The sequence below is a fragment of the Phyllostomus discolor genome, chromosome 7 (assembly GCF_004126475.2).
Source record: "Phyllostomus discolor isolate MPI-MPIP mPhyDis1 chromosome 7, mPhyDis1.pri.v3, whole genome shotgun sequence".
Taxonomy (NCBI): domain Eukaryota; kingdom Metazoa; phylum Chordata; class Mammalia; order Chiroptera; family Phyllostomidae; genus Phyllostomus; species Phyllostomus discolor.
In genome coordinates, this window is record NC_040909.2 from 59548039 (window position 1) to 59574385 (window position 26347).

At 38.0% G+C, this 26347-nt stretch overlaps 1 protein-coding gene across 5 annotated transcripts in view; it reads left to right on the forward strand.

Moving 5' to 3' along the window:
• Window positions 1–26347, forward strand: part of SLC25A26 (solute carrier family 25 member 26) — a 151935-nt gene that overhangs the window by 95945 nt on the left and 29643 nt on the right. For all 5 annotated transcript variants that reach the window (XM_036031000.1, XM_036030998.1, XM_028518902.2 and 2 more), the window contains one exon: window positions 19359–19403. In XM_036031000.1, coding sequence (XP_035886893.1) covers window positions 19359–19403 — 45 coding nt within the window. The remainder of the gene's footprint in view (window positions 1–19358; window positions 19404–26347) is intronic.

Sequence of the window (26347 nt, forward strand, 5' to 3'; positions counted from 1 at the left end):
GAAGAGAGGGTAGGGTGCAGGGCAGAGGAGATAAAGAGGAAGGAAAAGGACAACTGTAATAGCGTAATCAGTAAAATATACTTAAAAAATTCCTACTTCTGTGCCTGTTGTTTTAATCATTTCCTTATTTTGTCTTAAACATAATATTTGTTTTACACAGAATATATCCAAGTCTTTTAATGGAACAATTTTCTTTTTTCACAAACTATTGCATAAGTAATTTTTCTTTTAATTTGCTTTGTTATATATTTTTATTTGTGGTTTCTTACCATTTTTCTTTTTTTTTATTTTGCTGGTTTGATCAAGTTGTTTTGGATTGTATTTTAAATGCAGTTAATTTGGAAACTCTACTAGGCATTTCCATTCAATTAATGATGAGCTTCTCTTTCTCTGTGCTTTTAATTAATAATATGAATTTGCTATTTTTTGGAAAATGAGATAGTGATTTTTCCTCAGCAACTTAACTTGGCTATGATTGGTTCATTTTTCTACCTCTTCCTTCTACCCTCTTCAGCACAGTGAGAACTTTATAATACTTTACTTCCTTCCCCTTCTATGTCTCTCAAGTCCAGCTGAGAACTTCAGGATAGAAACTTTATTCCTCCTTTCTTTAGCCCTCTCTGAGCTCCTAGATTTTCCTGAAACAATTTAGTGCTGTTAGTTCAACTCTTACTAGATATTGCTTTGCTGTAGCTCTGTTTTGTTTTAAGAGTTCTGATTTAGAATTTATTACATTACTAGATAGTTATTCATTACTCATTTAGATTAAACTGTATATAAAACTATCATGTTTCATGATTTTAAAGGCATTTTTTTTACATTTTAGCATTTCTGAAATTAGGAAATGTCTATAATTGATAGAATTAGATTTACAATAGAATTGGCAAGTGTTTTTTTTTTTTTATAGCTTGTATAGTGACTGGAATTGATACAATACATGAAACTATATGGAGGGGAAGCAAATGCATATACAAAGTTTATTTCTTACTGCTATTATCTCATCCCTTCTTTCCCAGAGAGTCTCTGTCTGATTTGTTCTCTAGTCAGAATTCTTTCACAGATATTTTGTTGCATGAGGTTTGTGAGTAGTACATTTTGTGAGTTTCCACGCATTTTATTTTTCCTGCCAGGTGCCAGATGTAGTGTTTGGCCACTGGCTTTCTCTCAGTAGTCTGTTATCTGCTATCATGTCCTCCAAGGCTCTTATCTTTTTCTGTCATGATTCTGTTTTGCTGCTTTGAGCCATTTTTTCCACTTGATCCTACAGACCATGAATTTGGACCTTTGCCACGACCCATTCTTCTGTTCAGTTATCTACTATATACTTTATTTGGAGAATCATGTTTTTAGATCCAGGAAGACTTCTCTCTGTTGTAGTTAAATCTTTCTAAGTTCCCTTGTTTTTGTGACCCATATGACCTCTCTTTCTTCAAGCAGCTCTGTTTGGTTGTGGGTTTTCTCGCTTTGTCTTGACTGATCACTGTGTTTTTGGGTGCCCAGCCTCCTTATATGTTGTCATAATTTCCTTCTTAGCTCCTCAGGGCACAGTTCTGGTCTTGGCAACTTATGATTCAGGGAGATAAGCTCCCCACTCAAGTGTCCTCTGATCTCCGCAGTCCAGGCTTTTTCTAGAATCTTTAAAGTCATTTATCCTGGGTGCCAAGAAGCTGGTCTCAAGGCACTTGCCCAGCTTCCAGAAAGACTAACTTGCACATCTCAGTTCCCACTTCTGCACTCCACAGAGCCCAAGCCTTAAATTCCATGGGCTGTCTGCAGGCTCTAGGCCTGTGTCTGTTGCAGCAGAGAGATCAAAAAATGATAGTGGAGGTAAAGAGGCATGAGTTCATGTCATCATCTTCTGGGATCATTGTCAGGCCTGGACTTTTGTTTTTTTTCATTCCCTTAATGATTGTGGATGTGTGTTTTGGTCCAGACTTACCAACAGTTGAAGAGAAAAAGCATTAGTCATGGAAGTTGTACAATGTGTGGTATAAATAATATTATAGTTCTCATCTTCTTGCTTTTCCTGTGAGAGGATCGATTTTACTTCCCTGACTGCTGTTAAGTGATTTGCAATTCCTCCCTGGCCCATGGTCATGATTGGCATTAATGACTTGTTGTGGCAAGTGGAGTATATGCGTGACAGAATTCTAGTTCTGAACAAAGCTTTAACAGCCTAACAAGTTTTTGTTAGTCCTTTTTCTTCTGCCTTTTGTCTTGAGAATGGCATGTCTCAGATTTGGTCTGTTCCTTCTGATTGGGTCTGGAAATGTGAGGACACCAGAGCACAGGCCACCACCTGAGGGCAGCCATGCCTGCCCAAGGCTGATGTGTGCTTGAGTGGCAAAGCATGTGTGTGAGGTGCCACTGAGCCCAGAGGGTGGCTTGGGTAGTGTAGCATTACCGACTGAGAAACTGCGGCTTGATTTCTTTTTTTTTAATTATTATTTTTTGTTTTAATTGTTGTTCAAGTACAGTTTTCTGCCTTTCCCCCCAATCCCAGCCCACCCCCCTCCACCGTCCTCCCCACCTCCCTCCCGTTTCTGACCCCCCTTGTTATTTTCCATGTGTCCTTTATACTTGTTCCTGCAAACCCTTCAACCTTTTCCCCTGAAATTCCCTCCCCTTTCCCCTCTGGTCACTGTCAACCTGTTCTCAATTTCAGTATCTTTGGTTATATTTTGCTTGTTTGTTTGTTTTGTTGATTAGGTTCCTGTTAAAGGTGAGATCATATGGTATTTGTCTTTCACTGCCTGGCTTATCTCACTTAGCACAATGCTTTCTAGCTCCATCTATGCTGTCGCAAACTGTAGCAGCTCCTTCTTTCTTTCTGCTGCATAGAATGCCATTGTGTAAATGTACTAGAGTTTTTTGATCCATTCACTTACTGATGGGCACCTAGGTTGCTTCTAGCACTTGGCTATTATAAATTGTGCTGCTATGAACATTGGGATGCATAGGTTCTTTTGGATTGGTGTTTCAGGATTCTTAGGATGTAATCCCAGCAGTAGAATTGCTGGGTCAAAAGGCAGATCCATTTTTAGTTTTCTGAGGAAATTCCATACTGTTTTCCATAGTGGTTGTACCAGTCTGCAATCCCACCAACAGTGCACTGGGGTTCCCTTTTCTCCACAACCTCTCCAACACTTGTTGTTTATTGATTTGTTTATGTTGGCCATTCTGACCTGTGTGAAGTGGTATCTCATTGTGGTTTTAATTTGCATCTTTCTGATAGCTAGCAATACTGAGCATCTTTTCATGTGTCTCTGGACGCTCTGTATTGTCCTCCTTGGAGAAGTGTCTGGTAAAGTCCTTTGCCCATTTTTTTAATTGGGTTGCTTGTTTTCTTAGTGGCTTAATTTCTTGTTTCCCCCTTTATCAGTAAATATTTTCCCATTAAAATCTGTATGAGGCCCTAAAGTTTGTTTCCTTTCTTTTCTACTTGACTGATAGGCATGGTGAACTAGTATTGTTGTTATGGTCAAACACTAATTAGCTGTGGTAGAGTGTTCACAGATTATATAGTAAGACCCAACCTATGTAGCAGAACTGAAGAAAGGATAACCAGTAAACTGGGGGCAATGTCTTGTAGCAATTTATCCCATTCATTTATCTAATGCCATAAACTTGACCCGAAATTATTCTTCTGAAGGTGTGGCTTATCTCTAATTGTACCAAATAATCACTGGTAGTTCTTGACAACTGGGCTTTAATGCTTTTTTTCTATTATCATAAATGAATAAGAGGTAATTAGAGAAGCCTTTATACAGTTGCTTTCCCAAGCTTCTGTTTCCTGGAATGAATGAGTGAATAAAGAAATACATACATACATACTTATCTGACTTGTTGACTTAACTAACAGAAGTAACAAATGAGACCTATATTTGTATTTTATTCATTTTCTGTATAATTCATATTTACTTTTTTCTTTTTAAAAAATATATTTTATTGATTATGACATTATAGTGGTCCAATGTTTTTCTCCCCTTTATTCCTCTTCACCCTGTACCCCCCTCCCTCCATCATTCCCCCACCTTAGTTCATGTCCATAGGTCATACATATAAGTCCTTTGGCTTCTCCATGTCCCATATTGTTCTCAACTTGCCCCTGTCTATTTTGTATCTACCATTTATGCTACTTACTCTCTGTAACTTTTCCCCCTCCCCCTCCTCACTGATAACCCTCCATGTGATCTCCATTTCTGTGAATCTTTTGCTGTTGTAGTTGTTTCCTTAGTTCATTTTTGGGTTTTTTTTTGGTTTAGTTGTTGATAGTTCTGAGTTTGTTACCATTCTAATGTTCATAGTTTTGATCTTCTTTCTCTTAGATAAGTCACTTTAACATTTCATATGATAAGGGCTTGGTGATGATGAACTCCTTTAACTGGACCTTATCTGGGAAGCACTTTATCTGCCCTTTCATTCTAAATGATAGCTTTGCTGGATAGAGTAATCTTGGATGTAGGTCCTTGCCTTTTATGACTTCAAATACTTCCTTCCAGCCCCTTCTTACCTTAAGGTTTCTTTTGAGAAATCAGGTGATAGTCTTATGGGAACTCCTTTGGAGGTAACTGTCTCCTTTTGTCTAGCTGCTTTGAAGATTCTCTCCTTATCTCTAATCTTGGGTAGTGTAATTATGATGTGCCTTGGTGTATGCTTCCTTCAGGCCAACTTTTTTGTGAGACTCTGAGCTTCTTGGACTTCCTGGAAGTCTATTTCCTTTGCCAGATGATGAAAGTTGTCCTTTATTATGTTTTCAAATAAATTTTCAATTTCTTGCTCTTCCTCTTCTCTTTCTGGCACACCTATAATTCCTATATTGGAATGTTTCAAGTTGTCCCAGAGGTTCCTAAGCCTCTCCTCATTTTTTTAAATTCTTGTTTCTTCATTCTGTTCCAGCTTAATGTTTATTTCTTCCTTCTGTTACAAACTGTTGATTTGAGTCCCAGTTTCCTTCCCTTCTCTGTTGGTTCCCTGTACATTTTCCTTTATTTCATTTTTCATAGCCTTTGCTTTTTCCTCTGTTTTGCGACTATATTCAACCATTTCTGTGAGCATCCTGATTACCAGTGCTTTGAACTGTGCATCTGATCGGTTGTCTATCTCTTCATTGCTTAGTTGTATTTTTTTTGAGCTTTGACCTGTTCTTTCATTTGGGCCATATTTTTTTTGTCTTGGCTCGATGTAGTAAGGGGCAGAGCCTTACGTGTTCATTGGGGTGGGGAAACTCATGTCTCTGTGCTGAGATCCTGTATGTAGGGGAGGGGTCTGAGAGGGAATAATACCACTTACTCAGCTGTCTGCTAGTTTTTAGTCACTTCCTCTACTACCCACAACCAAATTGGGCCTTCTGGTGCTGATTCCCAGGTGGGTGGTTTTGAGTACATTCTAGGAGCCTGTGGGTCTCTCCAGCAAACTCTCCTGTGAGGCTGGGAGATTTTTCTGCCTTCTCAACCTGCACAGGTTATTTTTCAGTCACAGGTTTTGAGGCTTTATTTCACCACACTGGAACCCTGGGTTGTGTGATCTGTCTCACTCCTCAGTTGTTTCTCCCAGTTTATCCCCATGCAAATGTGGGACCACCCACTCTACCAGCCACTGTGTTGCCGGTTCACCAGCCGCCACCTTGTTGGGAGTCCTTTCCAACCCAGCTGTCCATCTCCACCCCTTCTGCCAGTCTGGATGAATGTTCCTTCTTTAACTCCTTGGTTGTTGGGCTTCCATACATTCCAATTTTCTGTCAGTCCTGGTTATTTTTGTTTTTAAATTGGTTGTTGTCCTCCTTTTGGTTGTGTAAGGAAGTGCAGTGTATCTACCTATGCCTTCATCTTGGCCAGAAGTTCTCACTTTTTTCTTGTTAAGTTCTCAGAACATTATTTTGAGAAGTATTTATAAATCAGTTGTTGTTGAGTGGAAAGAGTATTCATTGGATCGTAAGCCAAAAGACCTTTGTTCTTCCTTAATTTTCTACTAGTCTTCTTCCCAACCTTCTCTTCTTTCATTCTTTTGCCTTTCTTCCTTCACTCTTGTAATAAATAGTTACTGAGCAATTGGGTATGCCAAGCACTGAGATGTAATGATGTGCAAACCAGACACAGCTACCTTCCAGCCCTTATCAAGTTTACTGTCTTTTTTCTGCTCCTGCAACCCCTTCTTTCTCTTTTTTCTTCTGACCGTACTATAAATTGGTCAGGGCCACATTACTGCTCATTCTATTTGTTGTTTTGTATTAGTGGGGCTGCTTTCTTTATTTTTTATCCTCAACCAAGGGCATTTTGCTTTGCTTTGGAAAGAGAGGAAGGGGTGGGACATAGAGAGGGAGAAAGAGAGAAACATCAATTGGCTGCCTCTCGTACACTCCTTGGCCAGAGATCGAACACCCTACCTACGTATGTGCCTAGACAGGGTATTGAACCCACAACCTCTTGGTGTACAGGATGATGCCCCAACCAACCGAGCCCCACTAGCCAGGAGATGGTTACTTTCTAATATGTTTTTCCTACCAGTGGATTTTGTGGGGAGGTTGGAGTGGTACTGAGAGAGAAAGGTAAGTGTGAGGGCGTGAGGAAACAGGTGAGCTGTTCACATGGCCTAACCAGCATACAAACATATTTTTATTTTTCATGATTCTTTTCAAGTTGTAATTTTGCACAAATACTCAAAGGGTGTATCTCTATAAATGATTGGAACATTAGGTATTATTGCTCCTGGTTATTCTAAATTTAAATACTTTCATTTTAATTTTTTTAGAGTTTGGGAAACCATGAATTAGAACATCTTCATTACTAAAAAACCAGTTCCTTCAGAAATGAGGAAAACCTGAAAATTAAGCATGTGTCTTAGTTTACAAGAGCAATTGGTAGAAAAAAAAGTAACATAATCTACTTTGTATTGTAGGACTTCCTGAGGGATTGGTTACTATTTTTCCTCACCCTTATTTTTTGCTTTGTGAGTAAAGAGTTAAATGTGCCAGCTTGCCAGGGGGTAGTGGGAAGATGGGGGTCAGTGGTTGGAGGAGAGAAGGAGTTGTAGGTGGGAATAACAACTGAACTATGCATGCTAATGGTATTCTCAGCTGCAGATGAAAATCTTAAGAATAACCTCATTATATTTTGTAAGGGATTAAAGTTTGCATGCAGATTCCAACTGAAAACATCTGTTTCCTGACCCTGTGCCACAATTCTCACATCTTGACAGGAATTCTGGTTTTGACATTTCTGTCTCCAGCACCTCCCTCTATTACTCTGGCTGTTTTCTTAGAAGGCTTCAATCAGCACTGCTTAACATATTGGGAATGATGCTGAAGAACTGAAAATGAACTTCTTCATTGGCTTCTTATCCAGAAAAGGACAATTTCAGGTTGATTAGCAAGAATCATCCTAACTGCTGAGTAGCTGTTGTAAGAATTAGTGGGGTGCCCCATAGTTCCTTAAAGAAGCCAATAAACTGTGAGTCTGTTCTTTGTATCCGTGAATCTGTTTCTATTTTGTTTGTTCATTTATTTTGTTCTTTTGTAAACTGAATTGAAAGATATGTTAAAAAAAAACAACAAAAGCCAATGAACATAAATGGACCAATGAGGGATTAGTGTATATGTGTATGCGTATCTCTGTATGTATATTTATACAAAGATATGTGTTTTTTCAGACTCAAAGGTACAAAAACCATTTTTTTCTCTTTTTTGTTGTTCAAGTACAGTTTCCATTTCTCCCACCACCACTCACCCCCACTGCAGCCATTCCCACCACAGCCATCCCCACCTCCCACCCTCCATTCTACCCCTTTTTGACTTTATCCATGGGTTCTTTATACATGTTCCTGATGGACCTTCATTCTTTTTCCCCCATTATCCCCTCCCACCTCCTCTTGGGTTACTGTCAGTTTGTCAGTTTATTTCTATATCTCTGGTTATATTTTGCTTGCTTGCTTGTTTTATTGATTAGGTTCTACTTATAAGTGAGATCATATGGTATTTCTCTTTTACTGTTTGGCTTATCTCACTTAGCATAATGCTCTCCAGATCTATCCACACTGTTGTGAAGGGTAGGAGTTCCTTTTTTCTTTCTGCTGCATAGTATTCCATTGTGTAAATGTACCATAGTGTTTTGATCCACTCATTTACTGATGGGCACCTAGGTTGCTTCTAGCACTTGGCTGTTATAAATTGTGCCGCTATGAACATTGGGATGCATAGGTTCTTTTGAATTGGTGTTTCAGGATTCTTAGGGTATAATCCCATCAGTGGAATTGCTGGGTCAAAAGGCAGTTCCATTTTTAGTTTTTTGAGGAAATTCCATACTTTCTGCCATAGTGGCTACACCAGTCTGCATTCACACCGAAAGTGTACTAGGGTTCCCTTTTCTCTAGAACCTTGCCAGCACTTGTTTATTTGTTTATGATGGCCATTCTCACTGGTGTGAGGTGGCATGTCATTGTGGTTTTAATTTGCATCTTTCTGATGGCTACTGTTGTTGAGCATCCTTTCATATGTCTCTGAGCCCTCTGTATGTTCTCCTTGGAGAGGTGTCTATTCAGGTCCTTTGCCCATCTTTTAATTGGATTATTTGTCTTCCTAGAGTGGAATGGTGAGTTCTTTATATATTTTAGAGATCAAACCCTTGTCTGAGGTGTCATATGCAGATATTTTTTCCCATATGGTTGATTCCCTATTCATTTTGCTGATGTTTTCTTTAGCCAGGCAGAAGCTTTTTATTTTGATGAAGTTCCATTTGTTTATTCTTTCCTTTCTGTCCCTTGCTCTAGAGTATATATTGGTGAAAATATTACTGCATGGAATATCTGAGATTTTCCTCTGTATGTTCTCCTCTGGGACTTTTATTGTGAACTTGTATTTAAGTCTTTAATTCATCTCGAGTTTAGTTTTGTGTATGGTGTAAATTGGTGGCTGAGTTTCATTTTTTTGCATGTAGCTGTCCAGATCTCCCAACATCATTTGTTGAACAGGCTATTTTTACTTCATTTTATGCTTCTGCCCCCTTTGTTGAATATTTGACTGTAAAGACTTGAGTTTATTTCTCTGTTCTGTTCCATTGATCTATGTGTCTGTTCTTATGCCTGTACCAGACTGTTTTGATTACAGTGGCCTTGTAGTAATAGTTTGATATTAGGTATTGTGATCCCTCCTACTTTGTTCTTCTTTCTCAAAATTGCTGCAGCTATTTGGGGTCATTTATGGTTCCACATAAATGTTTGAAATGTTTGTTCTATATCTGTGAAATACATCGTTGGTATTTTAATAGGGATTGCATTGAATCTGTAAATTGCTTTGAGTAGTATGGCCATTTTGATAATGTTAATTCTTCCAATCCATGAGCATTGTACATGCTTCCATTTGTTTGTGTCTTCCTTGATTTCTTTCTTCACAGATGTGTAGTTTTCTGAGTACAGGTCTTTTACCTCCTTAGTTAGGTTTATTCCTAGATACTTTGTTTTTCTTGTTGCTATATCAAATGAGATTATTTTCTTGATTTCTGTTTCTGATATTTCATTACTGGTATACAAAAATGCCTTCAATTTCTGAATATTGACTTTGTATCCCACTGTTTTTCAAATTCACTTACTAGGTCAAGTACTTTTGCCTCATTGAAAATGATGTTGGCTGTAGGTTTCTTGTATGTGGCCTTTATTATGTTGAGGTATGCTGTTTCTATTCTCACTTTGCTGAGTGTTTACTGAGTGTCTGAGTGTTTGCTGGGTGCTGTATGTTATCAAATGCTTTTTCCACATCTATTGATAAGATCACGTGAATTTTGTCTTTCCTTTTGTTTATGGGATATATTATTACGTTTATTGATTTCAAATATTGTACCATCCTTACATCCCTGGGATGAATCTGGTATGATCTTTTTAATATATTGTTGGATGCGGTTTGCCAATATTTTGTTGAGGAGTTTAGTATGTATGTTCATCAGTGTTGTTGGCCTGTAGTTTTCTTTCTTTGTTATGTTTTTATCTGGTTTGGGGATTAGGGTGATTCTGGCTTCATAAAAACAGTTTGGAAGTCTTCCCTCTTCTTGGATTTTTTGGAATAGTTTCATAACAATAGGGGTTAGCTTTTCCTTACATGTTTTGTAAAATTCTCCTGTGAAACTGTCCAGTCAAGGGCTTTTGTGTGCCAGGAGTGTTTTGTTTACTGCTTCAGTTTCACCAGATGTTATTGGTCTGTTCAGGTTTTTTGCTTCTTCTTCATTCAGTTTTGGAAGATTATATTTTTCTAGAAATTTGTCCGTTTCACCCAGGTTTTCAAATTTCTTGGCATGTAGTTGTTCATAGTAATTTCTTACAACCCTTTGTACTTGTGTGGTATCAGTTGTAATCTTGCCTCTTTCATTCTGATTTTGTTTGTTTTGTCCTCTCTTTTTTCTTATTGAGTCTGGTTAAAGGCTTGTTGATTTTGTTTATCTTTTCAAAGAACCAGCTCCTGGATTTATTGATCCTTAGAATTGTTCCCTTAGACGCTTATGTCACTTAATTCTGCTCTGATCTTGGTTATTTCCTTCCTTGTACTTGCTCTGGGCTTTGTTATTGTTTCTCCAGTTCTTGTAGCTGTAAGGCTAGGTTGTTTATTTGAAATGTTTTTTATCTGTTTTAGGTAAGCTTGAGATACAGAGAACATTTTGACAGTTGCCAGATAGTAGGGGGTTACGGGTAGGGTGAATAAGATGATGGGATTAAGAAGTATTACAAATTGGTAGTTGCAGAGAATAGTCATGAGGGTATAAAGTACTGCATAGGGAATATCATCAATAGTATTGTAATAACTGTATGCTGTCAAATGGGTATTAGATTTATTGGAGTGATCACTTAGTTATACAATTTCTAATCATAGGGTTGTACACCTGAAACTAATATTTTATGTCAACTCTAATTGAATTAAAAAGATAGGGTTTTATTTTAAACTTTCCTGAATTAAGTGGGAAACTTTAAAAGTATTTGTAAGTTTATTTCTTAAGACTCTCAACTACCAAAAATAGTTCCTTTTTTTTTTTTGGTAGGACACAAGTTATATCTACTTGTGACCTCATATTGACATTCTGCTCAGTTAGGCATAGGATGGTAGTTCTTGATACTATAATTCCTCTGCATAAGTAATGTTTACAGACCCATTGAAACAGGTCTAATGCAAGTATTGAACATTTGCTAGGAGTCAGTTAATATTGAACAGTGTATTAAAATCTGTCACTTGACATATGAAAGCCAGTGTGACTTTCTTATTTTCAATTTGATTCATTTCTTAAATTAAATCATGAAGACACCTAAAAGAGGATTTCTGTTTGCTTTGATATTCCCAATGTTAACATTTTTAAGGATAATTATGCTAACAAATGTTTAATATTGGGCCTTAGCCTTCCATGTTATTCGGTATGTTCAGAGATTATGTATTTATACTCTGTATACTATATTAGAATCTCATGTGAATCTCAATCTTAATCTAATTAGAATCTCAGTTAGAATCTCAATCTAATAATAAATGATTAAAGAAAAATAATGTTTAATGGGGGAATTGGAAACAAATCATTCAAGGATAAATATTATGAGATATTATGCAGTGGTCAGAAATAACAGGTCTATATTAATCGACATAGAAATATCTCTAAAAGGTTGTTTAGGGAAAAAACAAGTTTTGGAATTATATGTATACTAACTAATGTCTAATTTTAAAAAAAGGTTGAAACTAAATAAGTTGAGATAAATGAGAAGCTATATCCCAAACTATTAATGTCAGTTAACTTTGGTTAACTGACCAAGTGAGGTATGGAGCTCACTTGGACCTTTAGTTCCAGGCTTCTATATATGAATTTTAGCAATGGGAATGTGGTCATGCTTTACTTGTACATTTATTTTTTATTAAGAAAAAATTAAAACATAAATAAGGCAAGTAATGGTATAACACACCCCAAAGTACTCAACACTAAGCTTCAATCAACAGTTATCAATATTCTGCCACTTAATCATCTATACCCCTGTTCACGCTTTACCTTGAGCATTTTTATAAAAGGTATAAAACTATACCTTTTATAATTATATTTGTCGATAAAATCTTTATACATTGAATCACAAATCATAGGTGTACTGTTTTGAAGAATGAATATAGTCTTGTAAACCACATCCCTATTATGATTTTAAAGATTTCCATATCCCCGGAACATGCTCTGATGTTGTATCCCAGTCAGTCTGCCCACTCAGATAGTTGTGCCTTTCCTTAGAACTTTATATAAATAGAATCATACAGCATAAACTCTTTGTGTGTGTGACATTTTTTGCTTGATGTGATGTGTGTGAGAATCATTCATGTTATAGCATGTATCAGTAGTTCTTCCCATTTTATCCCTAATATTCCACTGTATGAATATGCCACACTTTATATAGCCTTTTTCCTGTTCATGGGCACTAACTACTGTGATTAAAGCTGCTGTAACATTCATGTACAGATTTTATTGTTGACATATATTGTCATTGCTATATGTATTGATTTTGAATACATACCTAGGGGTGGAATTTCTGGATCAAATGAAAACTTACCAAACCCATTTTGAAAGTGACTGTTTTGTTTTAAATTCCTACCAGCAGAATAGGAGAGTTGTGGTTGCTCCACATGTGTATCTTTATTGGTTTTGTCAGTCTTGTTCATTTCAGCTTTTTTAGTGGTTCTATAGAGGCACCTCAAATTGTGCTTTTTAAAAGTATTTTTAAATTTGTGGTAAAATAATATAACATAAAATTTGCTATTTTAATCACTTTAAGTGCACACTTCAGTATCAGTCATAACATAGTGCAGTGATCACTACTCTGTACTCCTGAAATTATTCCATCACCTCAGACAGAAAAAACTCTACTCATTAAGCAGTGACTCCCTACTTCCCCTCTTCCTTGAACCCCAGGGAACATTTAATCTGGTGTCTTTCTCTATTAGAGAATTTCTCTAATAGAATTTTAGATTCTCTATTAGAATTTTACATTCCCACCAATTTCTTCACATCCTCTCCCCTATTTATTATATTCAGGGTTTTTTTGATAATAATTTCCTAATATCTCATGCCTTGTCTAGCTGTGTCATGTAGTTGGAATGGTACAATGTTTGTCCTTTTCTATCTGGCTTAATGTTTTCCAGGTTCTTCCATATTGTAGCATATATCAAAGTTTCATTTCCTCTTATGACTGAATAATATTCCACTGTATGGATATACCACATTTTGTTTATCTGTTAATTTGTTGATGGACACTTGTATTGTTTGGCTGTTGTGAATAATGATGTAATGAAGGTTTGTGTGCAAGTATCTGTGTGAGTCCCTGTTTTTAACTGTTTTGGCTATATAACTAAGAGTGGAATAACTATGCTGCATGGTGATTCCATGTTTAACTTTCTGAAGAAACGCCAGACTGTTTTCTCAGTGTGTTTTAACTAACATTTCCCTGGTGGCTTATGATGTTGATTATCTTTTCATGTGTTTATATTAGTGATGTGAATATCTTTCTTTGTGAAATGTTTATCAAGTCTTTCATGCATTTTAAAAATTGGGTTATTAGTTTTTCTTTCTTTTTATTAAGTTTTGAAAGTTATTTATTCTGAATAGAAGTTCTTTGTCAGATATGGTTTTCTAGTATTTTCTTCTAGTCTGTAGTTTGCCTTTTTTAAAAGTATCTTTTTAAAAGTTAAAAATATTTTTAAATGGTGGTAAAAATACACATAACACCATTTTAACCATTTTTAAATGTACAATTCAGTTGTATTAAGCATTTTTACATTGTTGTGCAACCAGTCTCCCAAACTCTTTTCATTTTGCAAAACTGAAACTCCGTATCCATTAAACTGTAACTGCACATTCCTGTGTTCTCCCAGCCTTCATTCTGCTTTGTGTTTCTATCAATTTACTCTAGATACCTCATATAAATGTAATCATATAATTTTGTCTTTTTGTGACTAGCCTGTTTCATTTACCATAATGTACTCAAAGTTCATCCATTCTGTGGCAAGTCAGAATTTTCTTTTTAAGGCTGAGTAATATTCCATTGTGCATTTATAGCACATTTTTGGTATCCATTTCATCCATCAATGGATTCTTGGGTTACTGCCATTTTGGTTATTGTGAGTAAATGCTGCTATGAACATGAATGTACAAAAATCTCTCTGAGACCTTGCCTTCGATTCTTTAGCGTGTACACTCAGAAGTAGAATTGCTGGATCATATGGCAATTCTATTTTTAATTTTTCAAGGAACTTCCGTACTGTTTTCCAAGTGGCTGCACCATTTTATATTCCCACCAATTTCTTCACATCCTCTCCCCTGCTTGTTATATTCAGGGGTTTTTTGATAATAATTTCCTAATATCTCATTGTGGTTTGGATTGCTTTTCCCTAATGATTAGTAATTTTGAGTATCTTTTCATATGTTTGATGGCTATTTGTATATCTTTTTTTTTTTTGAGAAATGTCTATTCAGATTCTTTGCCCATTTAAAAATTTAGTTTCTTTTGTTGTTGAGTCGTAGGAGTTATTTATATATTCTGAATACTAACTCCTTATCTGACATATGATTTGCAAATATTTTCTTCTGTTTCTTTCTGTTTGTGTCCTTTGATACACAGGGGTTTTATATTTTGATGTAATCCCATTTGTCTAGCTTTGCTTTTGTTTCCTGTGAATTGGTGTTACACCCAAGAAACCATTGCCAAACCTAATGTCATGAAGGTTTTCCTCTGAATTTTGTTGGTTTTAGTTCCTACATTTAAATCTTTGATCCATTTTCAGTTGATTTTTGGATATGGTATACGGTAGGGGTCCAACTTAATTCCTCTGCATATGAATATCTAGTTTGCCTGGCACCATTTATCTTTTCCCCCTGAATGGTTTTGTCGATGATCATTTGATCATATATGTGGGGGTTTATTTCTGAGCTCTCTATTTTACTTCATTAGTCTATATGCCTTTGTTGATGCCACTATTGCACTGTGTTGCTTACTACAGCTTTGTAGTAAGTTTTGGTACTCTGAATGCTGCTGCCTTTGAGATCTAATAGGTGTACTTAAGAATACAACTACTCACATTCATCTCCTTTTCAGTATTTGATTTCAAAGTCTTGTGTCCATATTCTGTGCAAAGATGCTTTAGGAATTTTAGTATGTTTTAGAAATATTAAGAATAATTCAGTTTTAATTGTTCCTACTTTTAGTTTACTGGGTAATTTCCTTCATTATTGAATACATTATTTTCTCTATATGTATATAAATGGGTTACAGTTACTAAATTTAAAATAATATATACTTATTATGTATAAATTTTTTGGTATGGCATATGCTAGCAGATCAGATTTGAATGGTTCTCATCACTTTTTTATTTTTTAATTTCATGACAAGTTACATTGAGACAAAAGGTTTCAAGTTCTTCAGCTTTGTTTGCCCATGGTGACCACTGGGGTTGGATGGAAAAGGCCCAGAGCGCTAAGGAGGAGAAACAGCTTTGTTGTTGTGTGACACTAGGATGTAAAACCCTAAATCAAGCACAGAGATTTTAACACAGTCCTGCAACAAAAGGTGATTCCTGGTGGGATCTCTTGAAAACTGCAATGGCCAGTGCTTGCACCCACCCTAATATCCATGCTGTTTTTCAGACCCCTTCTGATTTGAGGTCTTGGCAGATTCTGTGATTTTTTTTGTTTTGTTTTATTGCTAGAAAATTTTGGGATTATTTCTGAAAGTCTGAAAGCTTTCACAGCTTTTTATATATACTTTCTTATTCGTTAGGCTTCCTTGATCACTCATAGTAGTAGTATGCTCATTGCAGATTACAATCAAGTCTTTTTTTTTAAAATGAATTGGCATTTTACTTTGACCTTTTCAATGAAAAATATAGTTATAGAGCTAAATGATACAACTCTTATGTTCATATCCCCTCAATTATATTATAAATTACATCATTATTTGTTAAAGGACTTATCAGGTTACAGACATTTATTTTAAAATCACAGCATTATAAGTATTTATTGGTTTCAAGGATGAATCTAGTCCAATACCTGGTGAAAGGTAAAGTGTGCTTGTAATGTGATTTTGTGCATTCTTTATGCCTTTAGTAACACCAAGCACTTCCTTCCCCTGTTTACCACACCCAAGATTTCATTTTATCTATTTCACATGGAATCCTCACGCGCCCTTGCATAGAATTGTTGCTATGCTTATTACTAGTGGAATCCATGTTAAATTTTAGCAGGTTTTTTTCCTTCTACATCTGCCTCTTTGATGGTAGCTGGGTTTACTGCCACTCACTTATTAGGGCTCTGGGTCTTAATAACCTTATTTAAACAAAACATCTTAAATGGAGGCATTAGAAAGGTCAAAACAGTGAGCCATTTTGTAACTTTTAGTGCAATAAAATGGATATGTTATGTTTGGAATATAAGACCTCTGAGTATAGTTATGCATTTTCTTCATCTATAAAACATTTTAGAATAACAGCTTACATCTGTTTGGGGTTTTAAATTCTACATTTTGAAGAAACTTCACTGTTACATAACTCCAAACCAGACATAGGGAGGGTGCTAGCTTTCTGATAGGCCTTGCTGGCAACTATGGGACTTGAGAGAAGTGTTGGTTTTCGCTGTGGAGCCATGTTTGCTCCACGTGAGGAACACATTCCATTAATTGTTTTTTCATATGGTGAATGACAAGATGCATGTAATATGATTTGACTTATTTTTAAAATTTTCACACATCAGGAGTTTATCTTAGGAGGGATATTTCACTATCAGAAACCAGAAATAAATTTAATTATTTAAACATTTATAGCACATTTAATTACCTTAGACTGTCAGTTAATCTTGTTTTAGAGAATAAAGTTGGGATTTACTGCCAACTCACTCTTAAAAATAAATACCCAATGGGATAGTTTGGCCGTTTCAAATGTGTGATTTTAAGATTACTTCTTTAAAGGAACAATTTAACAAATAATATTTAATAGAGGAAGGTGGGTGAAATCCAATACAGGGTGAGGCAAAGGTAGGTTTATGGTTATGAGTACGTGAAACAGAGTTTATTCTTATATTATTATTTATTAATTATTGTATTATTTTCCATATAAATAACTGTAAACCTATATCCCCCCCATATTAAGAAAAAGTGCAGATAACACACAACTATTTTATGGGTTATTTTAATCAAGAAGTGAAAAATGCTGTCATGGGAAGTTACAATAAGTTATAAGGCCTTTTTCATCTTATAAGTGTGAAATACATTCTTGTTAAAATGTGATACGTTTACATTTGGGAGGAAAGAGTACAAAGAAGAACATTAAAATAATCTGTAATCCTACTTCCTGTTCTCCTCTTGGGTATTTTATTAAATACTGGGTATTGGTAAAAATTTTGGTTTTAATAATTAATTTAACTGCAAATAGAGCACTTTAGTTTCTGAATGGACAGTGTCAGATGCTTTCATGATTTTATGACAAAAAAACCCTGAACTAAATTGGACTCCTGTTGTAGCACTTTGACACATGGAGTAGGATGTTGCCTGTTTTGAAGATGATGATCTTCTCTGAGATTCTGCTTAAACCAATCTATTGACATTGAATTTTTTTTCCTCACTGCCATTTCCTGTCTGAATGGAAGACAGATTTTCTTTCTGTGGCCCTTGTCTAGCCTGGGGCTATCATTGTTCCAGCATAGTAAGAGAGATTATGTTAGATTCTTAATTTCTGAATAAATATAAATATTTTAGAAGTAATTTAATACCTTATTTCATGGGCCATTAATTCCTTCAGAGTTGCAATCACACACACTCACTCACACTCACAAATTCACACCCACCCACACTATTAATGTTCAAAGTGTGCATTTACTTTTCAGCAGTGAGCCGAGTACAAGATAACAGTACTAGGGCCATGGCCGGCTTGTGAGCAGTGTTGTCCCCAGCACAGGCCTCTATGGGTCAGAGGGTGGATACTATGTAGCTTGGTGGGTGGGTTCCACTGGGGTTCAGGTACTTGGAGGTGTAGGGTTCTCTTTTTAGAATTTTTGAAAGTTTAATTAAAAGCTAATAGATTATACTGAAGGTGAATGTACTCTATGCATTAAGTGCACTTAGATGTATTTTAGGTAGAGACCTACATATCACTGGAGTCAGATGGTCTGAGCTTCTTAATTCTAACTGTGCCTTTAGGCTAGTTACACAGCTTCTCTGAACCTCCACGTCCTCATCTCTAAAATGGGCTGGTAATAATACCTCTCTTGTAGGATTGTGAGGACTCAGCAAAATAAAACCTATGAAGTGCTTATACACAGTGCCTGAAACATGAAAAGTGCCTGTTAATTCCAACTCTTATGGTTATACAACTAATCGTTAGTTCTTCTTATGTAAGTGTGGTGTTTAAGACACCATTCAGACTTCATTATTACAGATTTCACTTCTCTTTGCTGCTCTTGTGTCTACATCAGGCACTCAGGAGCCCTCTACTCTGCCAGCGTTGATCAGCTGTTCCTTCTTTGAGGGGTGCACACTTGCCACACCCATGCTTAGTCCCTCTGATCCCACGTCTCATCTTCCTCTTGCCAGTAGCTCTGTCTGTCTCTTCTCTTCCTTCTCCACTCCTTTTCTCCACCTGCCTTACTTTCTCTACCTTTCCTCACTAATCTCCCTCTGGTTTCCCTCTTCTTTCCTCCTCTCTCCCTTTCTTTCTCCTCAACTCCTCCCTCTCTCCAACTTCTCCCCTCCTTTCTCTATCTGTCCCCCTGCTTTCCCTTCTCTCTCACTCCCTCCTTCTCTTCCTCTTTGCCTCTCCTTCTCTTTCTTTTTCACTCCTTTTCCCCTTGGCTCTTTCTTCTTTCCCTTCCCCTACTTTCCTTCCCCCTTCCTTTGTGGCCCTTTCCCTTCTACTGCCTCTTTACTCCCAGCTCTTTCTCCCTCCTTGGTCCTCTACCCCTCTGTCCCGCTCTCCCCTATCTCTTCTTCTCTTTTAAACCCTAACAGTTGGCCTGCCAAGGAGCAGACAGTTCTAGCTTATAAGCAGAAATATGCCAGGTGTTTATTATATGTGATAGGAAATGCTGATTTTGTCATTTTAGTAGCTGAGCCTCTCCATATTGTGCTTTTCTTCCACTTGAAAAGAGCATCAAGCATCATTTTCTACCCCATGGGCTCAAAGAGTTAGTGGAATGCTCATAGTTAACTTGTTTTCTAAAACCTGTATATATATAGTAAACCTATACATTTGTTTAATGTTAGCTTTACTATATACATAGTTCAAGTGAAATAATGTTCTCAGTAATAATTATGGGTTTGTGTAGTCATGCTAGGCAAAATCTCATATTCTCTGCCCAATTTATTTGATTTTTTTTTTCTCTCTTCAGATTCCTTTCTCATTGGTCCAGTTTCCCTTATGGGAGTCCTTAAAAGTAAGTTTTTCAATCTTCATATAAAATTCCTCTCTAATTATTATAAATACCCAAAAGTGTTCATGTGTAATAGTAGAATATAATATTGAGTGCCAGTTTAAAGAACTCAAAATTATGAAGAGCTGAAAATATTTTTTGCTTGTGATCTACATGACAATTAAATCTTTTAAACTTGTTCAGGTGTCTCATGGTCCTGAGAAATAATCATAACTTATACATCTGAAGACTCAAATGTTAAAGAAAAACCGTGCTTCACTTTCTTCTGTTTTGCAGCTGTTTTCTACACAGTTGACTTTTATTTCAGTTCACTCTGTGTGTATGTATGTGTGTGTAGAAGTTAAGGAATGACAATGAGGGTAAATGAAAAAGGAAAGAAGCAAGGCTCTGACTATTCAGCCAGGCCTCCCCCACCCACTGTCCCTTCCGCTGCTGCTCGCCCCACTGGACCTGGCAACCGCCAGTGAGAAAGAAGGAGCAGTCTGCCGCCTTGTAAGTCAGCCTCAGTGAAGGTTATTCGTGTGTTTAAAAACTAACAAATGAATTTTTAAAAGCCTGTTTTCAAATACACAGAAACATTTGTATTTGTTTTTCACCTTCTAATGCCATGATTTTTAAAATTATGGGTCATCGTATGAATTGCGTGAGTGTTTGCCAGCATTTTAAAGACTGAAAAAAAAAAGAGAAAATTATTAATAGAGAGCATCTTATGTGGTGAGGATAAGTCCTGTTTTGTAAAACTTTGGTGCTGTGCATACGTGCATACACAGCTCTGTACTAGGTTTCATTGTAAATGCACTTCTCACTGTAGATGATAGTCAAAAGAATTTGAAGGCCCTTGTTCAAATGAAAGTGGTTGACAAATCACCAAACTGTAAAATGGTAACGTATCTAGGTAGGCACTGATAACACAGAAAATAAAGAGATGACTCCCATTGTTGTTGTGGACTTAGTAATCGTGTGGTGTGCTTGTGCAAAATGTCTGTTGAAGAGTAACAAAGATTATCTGTACTCTAAAAATACATTCTATTGTAGTTATAATATGAAGATAATAACATGAGACAGAACATTAATCATAAAAAACAAACTCTGGAATAGTAAGTGTTGAGAAATAGTACTTATAAGTGATCTGATTTAAAGAGTAGCACAGTTTATTTAATAAGGGTTTCGGGTCTTTTATTGCTGTTGTTTTGTTTGTTTTTACCATTTTCTCTGTGCTGCTTGGCGAATGGATCTCTCAGGCAGGGTTTCCGGACGTGATGTAACAGCTATACAACGAGAAGGTCACATTCCATGAGCATAACAGCCCCCCCCTTTTTTGTGAGTGACAAAGGAACAATGGAGCCAGCAGCTGTCCAGCAAACAAGACTCACTTCATTAGTGCCTCAATAACCAGCATTCACGCTGCTTCTGCACTCCAACATCCTGTGCCCTGTCTCTGCACAGGAATGTTTTGAGGCCCAACGAGGGAAAAAGCACACAGTTTATTTCTTTCCAGTATTAAGGACATTTGTAATATTCTAGCTAGTTAAGAAATGTATAGAACTTCACAGAGTAATCATAGATAACAATGTTGGGTTTTAACAGTTTTCTTTGAGCAAATATTAAGATGCTATAGTGTTTTTTTTAATATATATTTTATTGATTATGCTATTACAGTTGTCCCATTTCCCCCCTTCTCTCCCCTCCACCCTGTACCCCCTCCCACCCACATTTCCCCCTTTAGTTCATGTCCATGTGTCATACTTATGAGTTCTTTAGTTTCTACATTTCCCATACTATTCTTGCCCTCCCCCTATCTATTTTCAACCTACATTCTATGCTACTTATTCTCTATACCTTTTCCCCCTCTCTCCTCCTCCCACCCCCCTGCTGCTAACCCTCCATGTACCTTCCATTTCTGTGGTTCTGTTCCTGTTCTAATTGTTTACTTAGTTTCTTTTGGTTTTGCTTTACGTGTGGTTGTTAATATTTGTGAGTTTGCTGTCCTTTTACTATACATGTCTTTTCTTTATCTTCTTTTCTTAGATAAGTCCCTTTAGCCTTTCATAAAATAAGGGCTTGGTGATGATGAACTCCTTTAACTTGACCTTATCTGAGAAGCACTTTATCTGCCCTTCCATTCTAAATGAGAGCTTTGCTGGATAGAGCAATCTGGGATGTAGGTCCTTGTCTTTCATGACTTGGAATATTTCTTTCCAGCCCCTTCTTGCCTGTAAGGTCTCTTTGGAGAAATCAGCTGACAGTCTGATGGGAACTCCTTTGTAGGTGACTGTCCCCTTATGTCTTGCTGCTTCTAGGATTCTCTCCTTCGTTTTTACCTTGGCTAATGTAATTATGATGTGCCTTGGTGTGTTTCTTCTTGGATCCAACTTCTTTGGGGCTCTCTGAGCTTCTTGGATTTCTTGGAAGACTGTTCCCTTTGCCAGATTGGGGAAGTTCTCCTTTATTATTTGTTCAAATACGTGCTCAATCTGTTGCTTTTCCCCTTCCGATTCTGGTACCCCTATAATTCGGATATTGGAACGTTTAAAGGTGTCTTGGATGCTCTTAATCTTTTCCTCAATTTTTTGAATTCTTATTTCATCATGCTTTCCTGCTTGGTTGATTCTATCTTCCTTCTGGTCCACTGTATTGTTTTGAGACTCATATTCCTTCCTTTCACTATTGGCTCTCCTCCGAGTGTCTTCCTGCATCTGTTTTATGGTAATCTGCATTCTTTCATCTAAATTTCATCCAAAATCAACCAGTTCCATGAGCTTTCTGATCACCAGTGTTTTGAACTGCACATCTGATAGATTGGCTAATTCTTGGTCGCTCAAAAGGATGAGTCCTGGGGGACTGATCTGCTCTGTTGAAAACATTTTTTTTCCCCCCTGTCTCTCCTTTTTTTTTTTTTCTGGTCTGGTTGCTCTTGTTACGGTGGGGGGTGGAGCCTTAGGTGCTCACCAGGGCTGGGCACCCCAGTCGCTAGATTGTGACGTTATATGTGGGGGCGGGGCGGGAGCGGGGTGGGAGAAAACAATGGCGGTAGTTCCGTTCCCCTGGACTCAGACCCTTGTCTGGGCTTCTGGGCCGCGAGTTCTGCCCTGGTCCACAATCGCTACCCCTCTGGGTCTGCCAGCCGCAGCTTGCGTACTCAGTGATCGCCGCTGCCTTCTTGCGCGCCAGATGGCTTTTGCGCCGATTTCGCGCCAAACCTTCCCCCGACCTCCGCGCGTCGCCAACCGGAGCCAGCCCCGCGCCCGCCCGACTGGTCTTCTCCTACCAGTCTAGATGAACGCGTCTACTTCAACTTCTTGGCTGCCCTACTTCCATTCAGATAAATCCTCTGCCGACTCTGGGTGTTATTCTGATAGTAAATTATTGTTGTAAATTATTGGTTTTCTAATCTTGGTTGTACGAGGAGATACAGTGCATCCACCTATTCCTCCATCTTGCCGGAAGTGAACGCTATAGTGTTTTTTTAAAGTTGGGTTTATTGAGGAATAATTTTCTGACAGGAAAATTCAACCTTTATAAGTGTACAGTTTTAGAGTTTTGATAAATGTTTATTACTGCCATCATAACCATAATGTCTATAGAATATTTGTAATTTTTCCTTTTTCTAGACTACCGTATAAATAGAACCGCATACTATTAAGCATTTTGTGCCTGTTTTTTTCCCCATGTACATTCGTGTTTTTGCCTATAGCAGCAAAATGTTGCTAAATAGTGTGCCATGGTATGGAGGTAGTAGTTTATCTGTTCACTAGTTTGTGCACATTTGAGTTCTTTGATGATTATGAATAAAGCTGCTATAAATATTTGCATATAGGTATTTGTAAGGATGTATGTTTTTGTTTCTCTTGGGTAAGATCTAGGAGTGGGATTGCTGGTTCATAGGGAAAGTGTAAGTTTAGTTTTGTAATTAACTGAAGTGTTTTCCAAAGTGGCTGGGTCATTTCACAACAATGTATGAGAGTTCCAGTTGCTTTGCATTCACATTGTTGCTTGTTGTTATTAGATTCTTTAAAAATTTAGCCATTCTGATAGTTGTGTACTGCTATCTCATTGTGGTATGAATTTACAGTTCTCTCATGGTTAAATAATAATGAGCATCTTTTCATATAATAGTGTTTTAAAAAATCTAAATGTGAAATCACAATGCTTTTTAGAAGCAATTTTTGGCCCTTATTTTTGTGTTTATGATTTTATCCATTTCACTTTGCTTTTCAAACACAGAGACTGTATTATATGGAAGGGTTTTTCTATTATGTTTATATGGAAATACTACTTGGTGAGATTTTTCTGGGCAAGGACTTGAGAGGATAACATGCTTTTGTACTGTAAGGAGTGGGCATCAGGAGGCGGGGGTGGCCACTTTCAGCTTAAACTTACTCTGCATGAAATGGAAGGTACCATCTCTCTTTTAAAATCACTTTCTGCTGCCCTCTCTCTGATTTCCATCAACCATGCTGAGTGCTTGGTCTCAAACCCCAAATTAAAATCTGAGTCTCTCTTTTGTCCTCCTCTGTATCTTATCACTCATGAAGTTCGGTTGACTTGGATTTTTTGGAACCTCTGGCCTCCTTTTTATCAGATTCTTATTAACTTATGCCTGGACTGAGTTAACAGAGTTGCTCTGCTTTCTCATCCACTCTACACGCTGAGTTTGTGTGATCTTTCTTAAACATCTTTGAAGTTCTTAGAAATGTGTAACTTTCTAAAACTCTAAATCATAAAGTTGTCGCCTTTAAGGATGTCCACATTGTGTTCCCACTAGTTTTTCCATTTCCCCACTCCTTATGCATTTTTTTTACAAAGTCATTTCCCTCCAGCCAGAATATTATGGAGCTTCAGGCTCCCTCCTGGATGCTGTGCATGGAGCCAGGATGGCCATGACCATGATGCGTCTAGGGCTGCAAGGTTGTGTGCTCCTGGATGAGAGAGCATGCAAACATACCAGCAAATGCTTCAGCAGGTCAGCAAGAGAGAGACTCCCTCCTGAAGGTCATGGGCCACATGACTGATAAGATCACATGGCCCATGGAGAGGACAGGTCAATGCACCATCTAAGTGCAGCAAATGATGCACTACGATGAACAAGAGCAGAGCCAGTCCTGAACAGCAAGCCAAGAGCAAGAGCAGAATTGGTCCTGAGGAGTGACCTACAGGTAGGAGCAAAGCTGGCCCACATCAGTGAGCCACAGACAAGAGAGGGTTTCTTTGTTTTGCTAGGGCTATATCCATTTTGGGTATGGGAGGGGCTAAATGCTTTCTCCCAGAGAAAGACTGATTAAGTTCCTAAACTTTCGTGTGCTTTGAGTAGGTCCACCCTGTAACCAATCCCTTCTTTCCCCAGGCTAGACTGATAGGCCTCTTTGGTCCAGGACCTCCTGATGCCACCATTCTGACTTCTGATTTCTAGGGCACATGTGCCTGCCACCTGTGATCCCACCCCCAATCTAGTATGGGAAGGGCAGCGCAGGGGCTTTTCCTTGTACCCAATTATCTTTCTAGCTTTTGGTGTCCTCTGGCCCCCTCCATTTGTCTTTGCAGCTTTCTGTGGGCCTGGGTCTTTACCATTCATATTTTCAGCCTTCAGCCCCTCAGTTTAAGAATCGCCCCCTGCTGCCATCTCACTGGTGGAGACTCCCCTGCCTCCACGGGCTCCCAGGTCCTGAGACTGCCCAGCTTCCCTGCCCTTGGGGCCTTGTGGCACGTCTGGTCACGGTGGCTGCAGTGGCTCTGCCATCTCTGGGCAAGTGCTGTGCTGCAGCTGGGCCCAATCACCGCTCCCATGGTGGGAGGCAGTGCCTTGCCCCAGGAGGTGTCTGCCATGGTTCCTACCACCTCTGGGCTGGGCAGTTGGGTGGCTAAACTGCCACGATCATCCAAGCCTCTGCACTACTCGCCTCACCTGCAGAGGGACACCCCCTCCTCCCTGCAGCTCAGCACAGTCCTCCAGGCATCGGGTGCCTCAGCTCACTGAGAAGGGGCAGGCTAGAGGTATGGGCTCATCTACTGGTAACAAGAATAGGAGCCTTATTGCTCCTGTTCTGTGGCCCCTTTTTGCAGTGTGCATCCGCAGATCTAAGTACCATGCACCTTTTATAGCCACTTCAGTTTTTTTTTCCTTCTGGGTGAAGTATTTCAATCCAGGATTGGAAAATTTACTTTTACTAACCAAGCATTTGTCTATATTGCTGATTGGTATGTAATCATGCACTATATTGTGTTTAAAACATCTTGGAACTAAGCCTTATATTGGAACAAGGCCTCAATCACTTTCATTTACAGACATGTGACGCACACCATCAGTGTACACGTACTGTCTGCCTGCTCTGGGCTAGGCATTGTTCCATTTCACAGCAATGCAAAGATAAGACATAATTCATGCCCTTAGTAGGCTTCTAGTCTACCAGCGACACCACAGATCACTTCAAGGTACTGTGTCAGTCATTGAAGACCAGGCAAGGTAACATGGGAGCCAGCCTGCCAGACTCCCCAAATCATGTCACTGCAGTACCTCATTTCATGCATATATATGTACATATATGTAATAATACATATACTTAAAAAAGAGTTTAGATAAAAGACTAGATACCATAAAGAGGAGGGGAAGCAAGAGGTGTATATTATCATATGCAGAATTTCTGAGATGATAATTGTTCTTTATGTTGAGTTTGGAGCTTTCTGGCAGCCAAGCAGGAAGAGAAATGTGATAGATTACATGTTTCTTGTTTTCTGATAAAGACTCATACATAGCTTCTTAGTTAATCTTGTCACTGACTTTGGATGACTTGACATGTGTAGCTTAGCCGTGGACCACCTCCTCACAGTTACAGCCTAATTTGACCAGCTTGCTAGTAGGCATCCTTACTCATATGTCTCAGGGGAATCAGTTCAGAACAGAACAGAACTCCTGGTGTTTATTCTTCTCCTCACCTGCTCCTTCCCAGTTG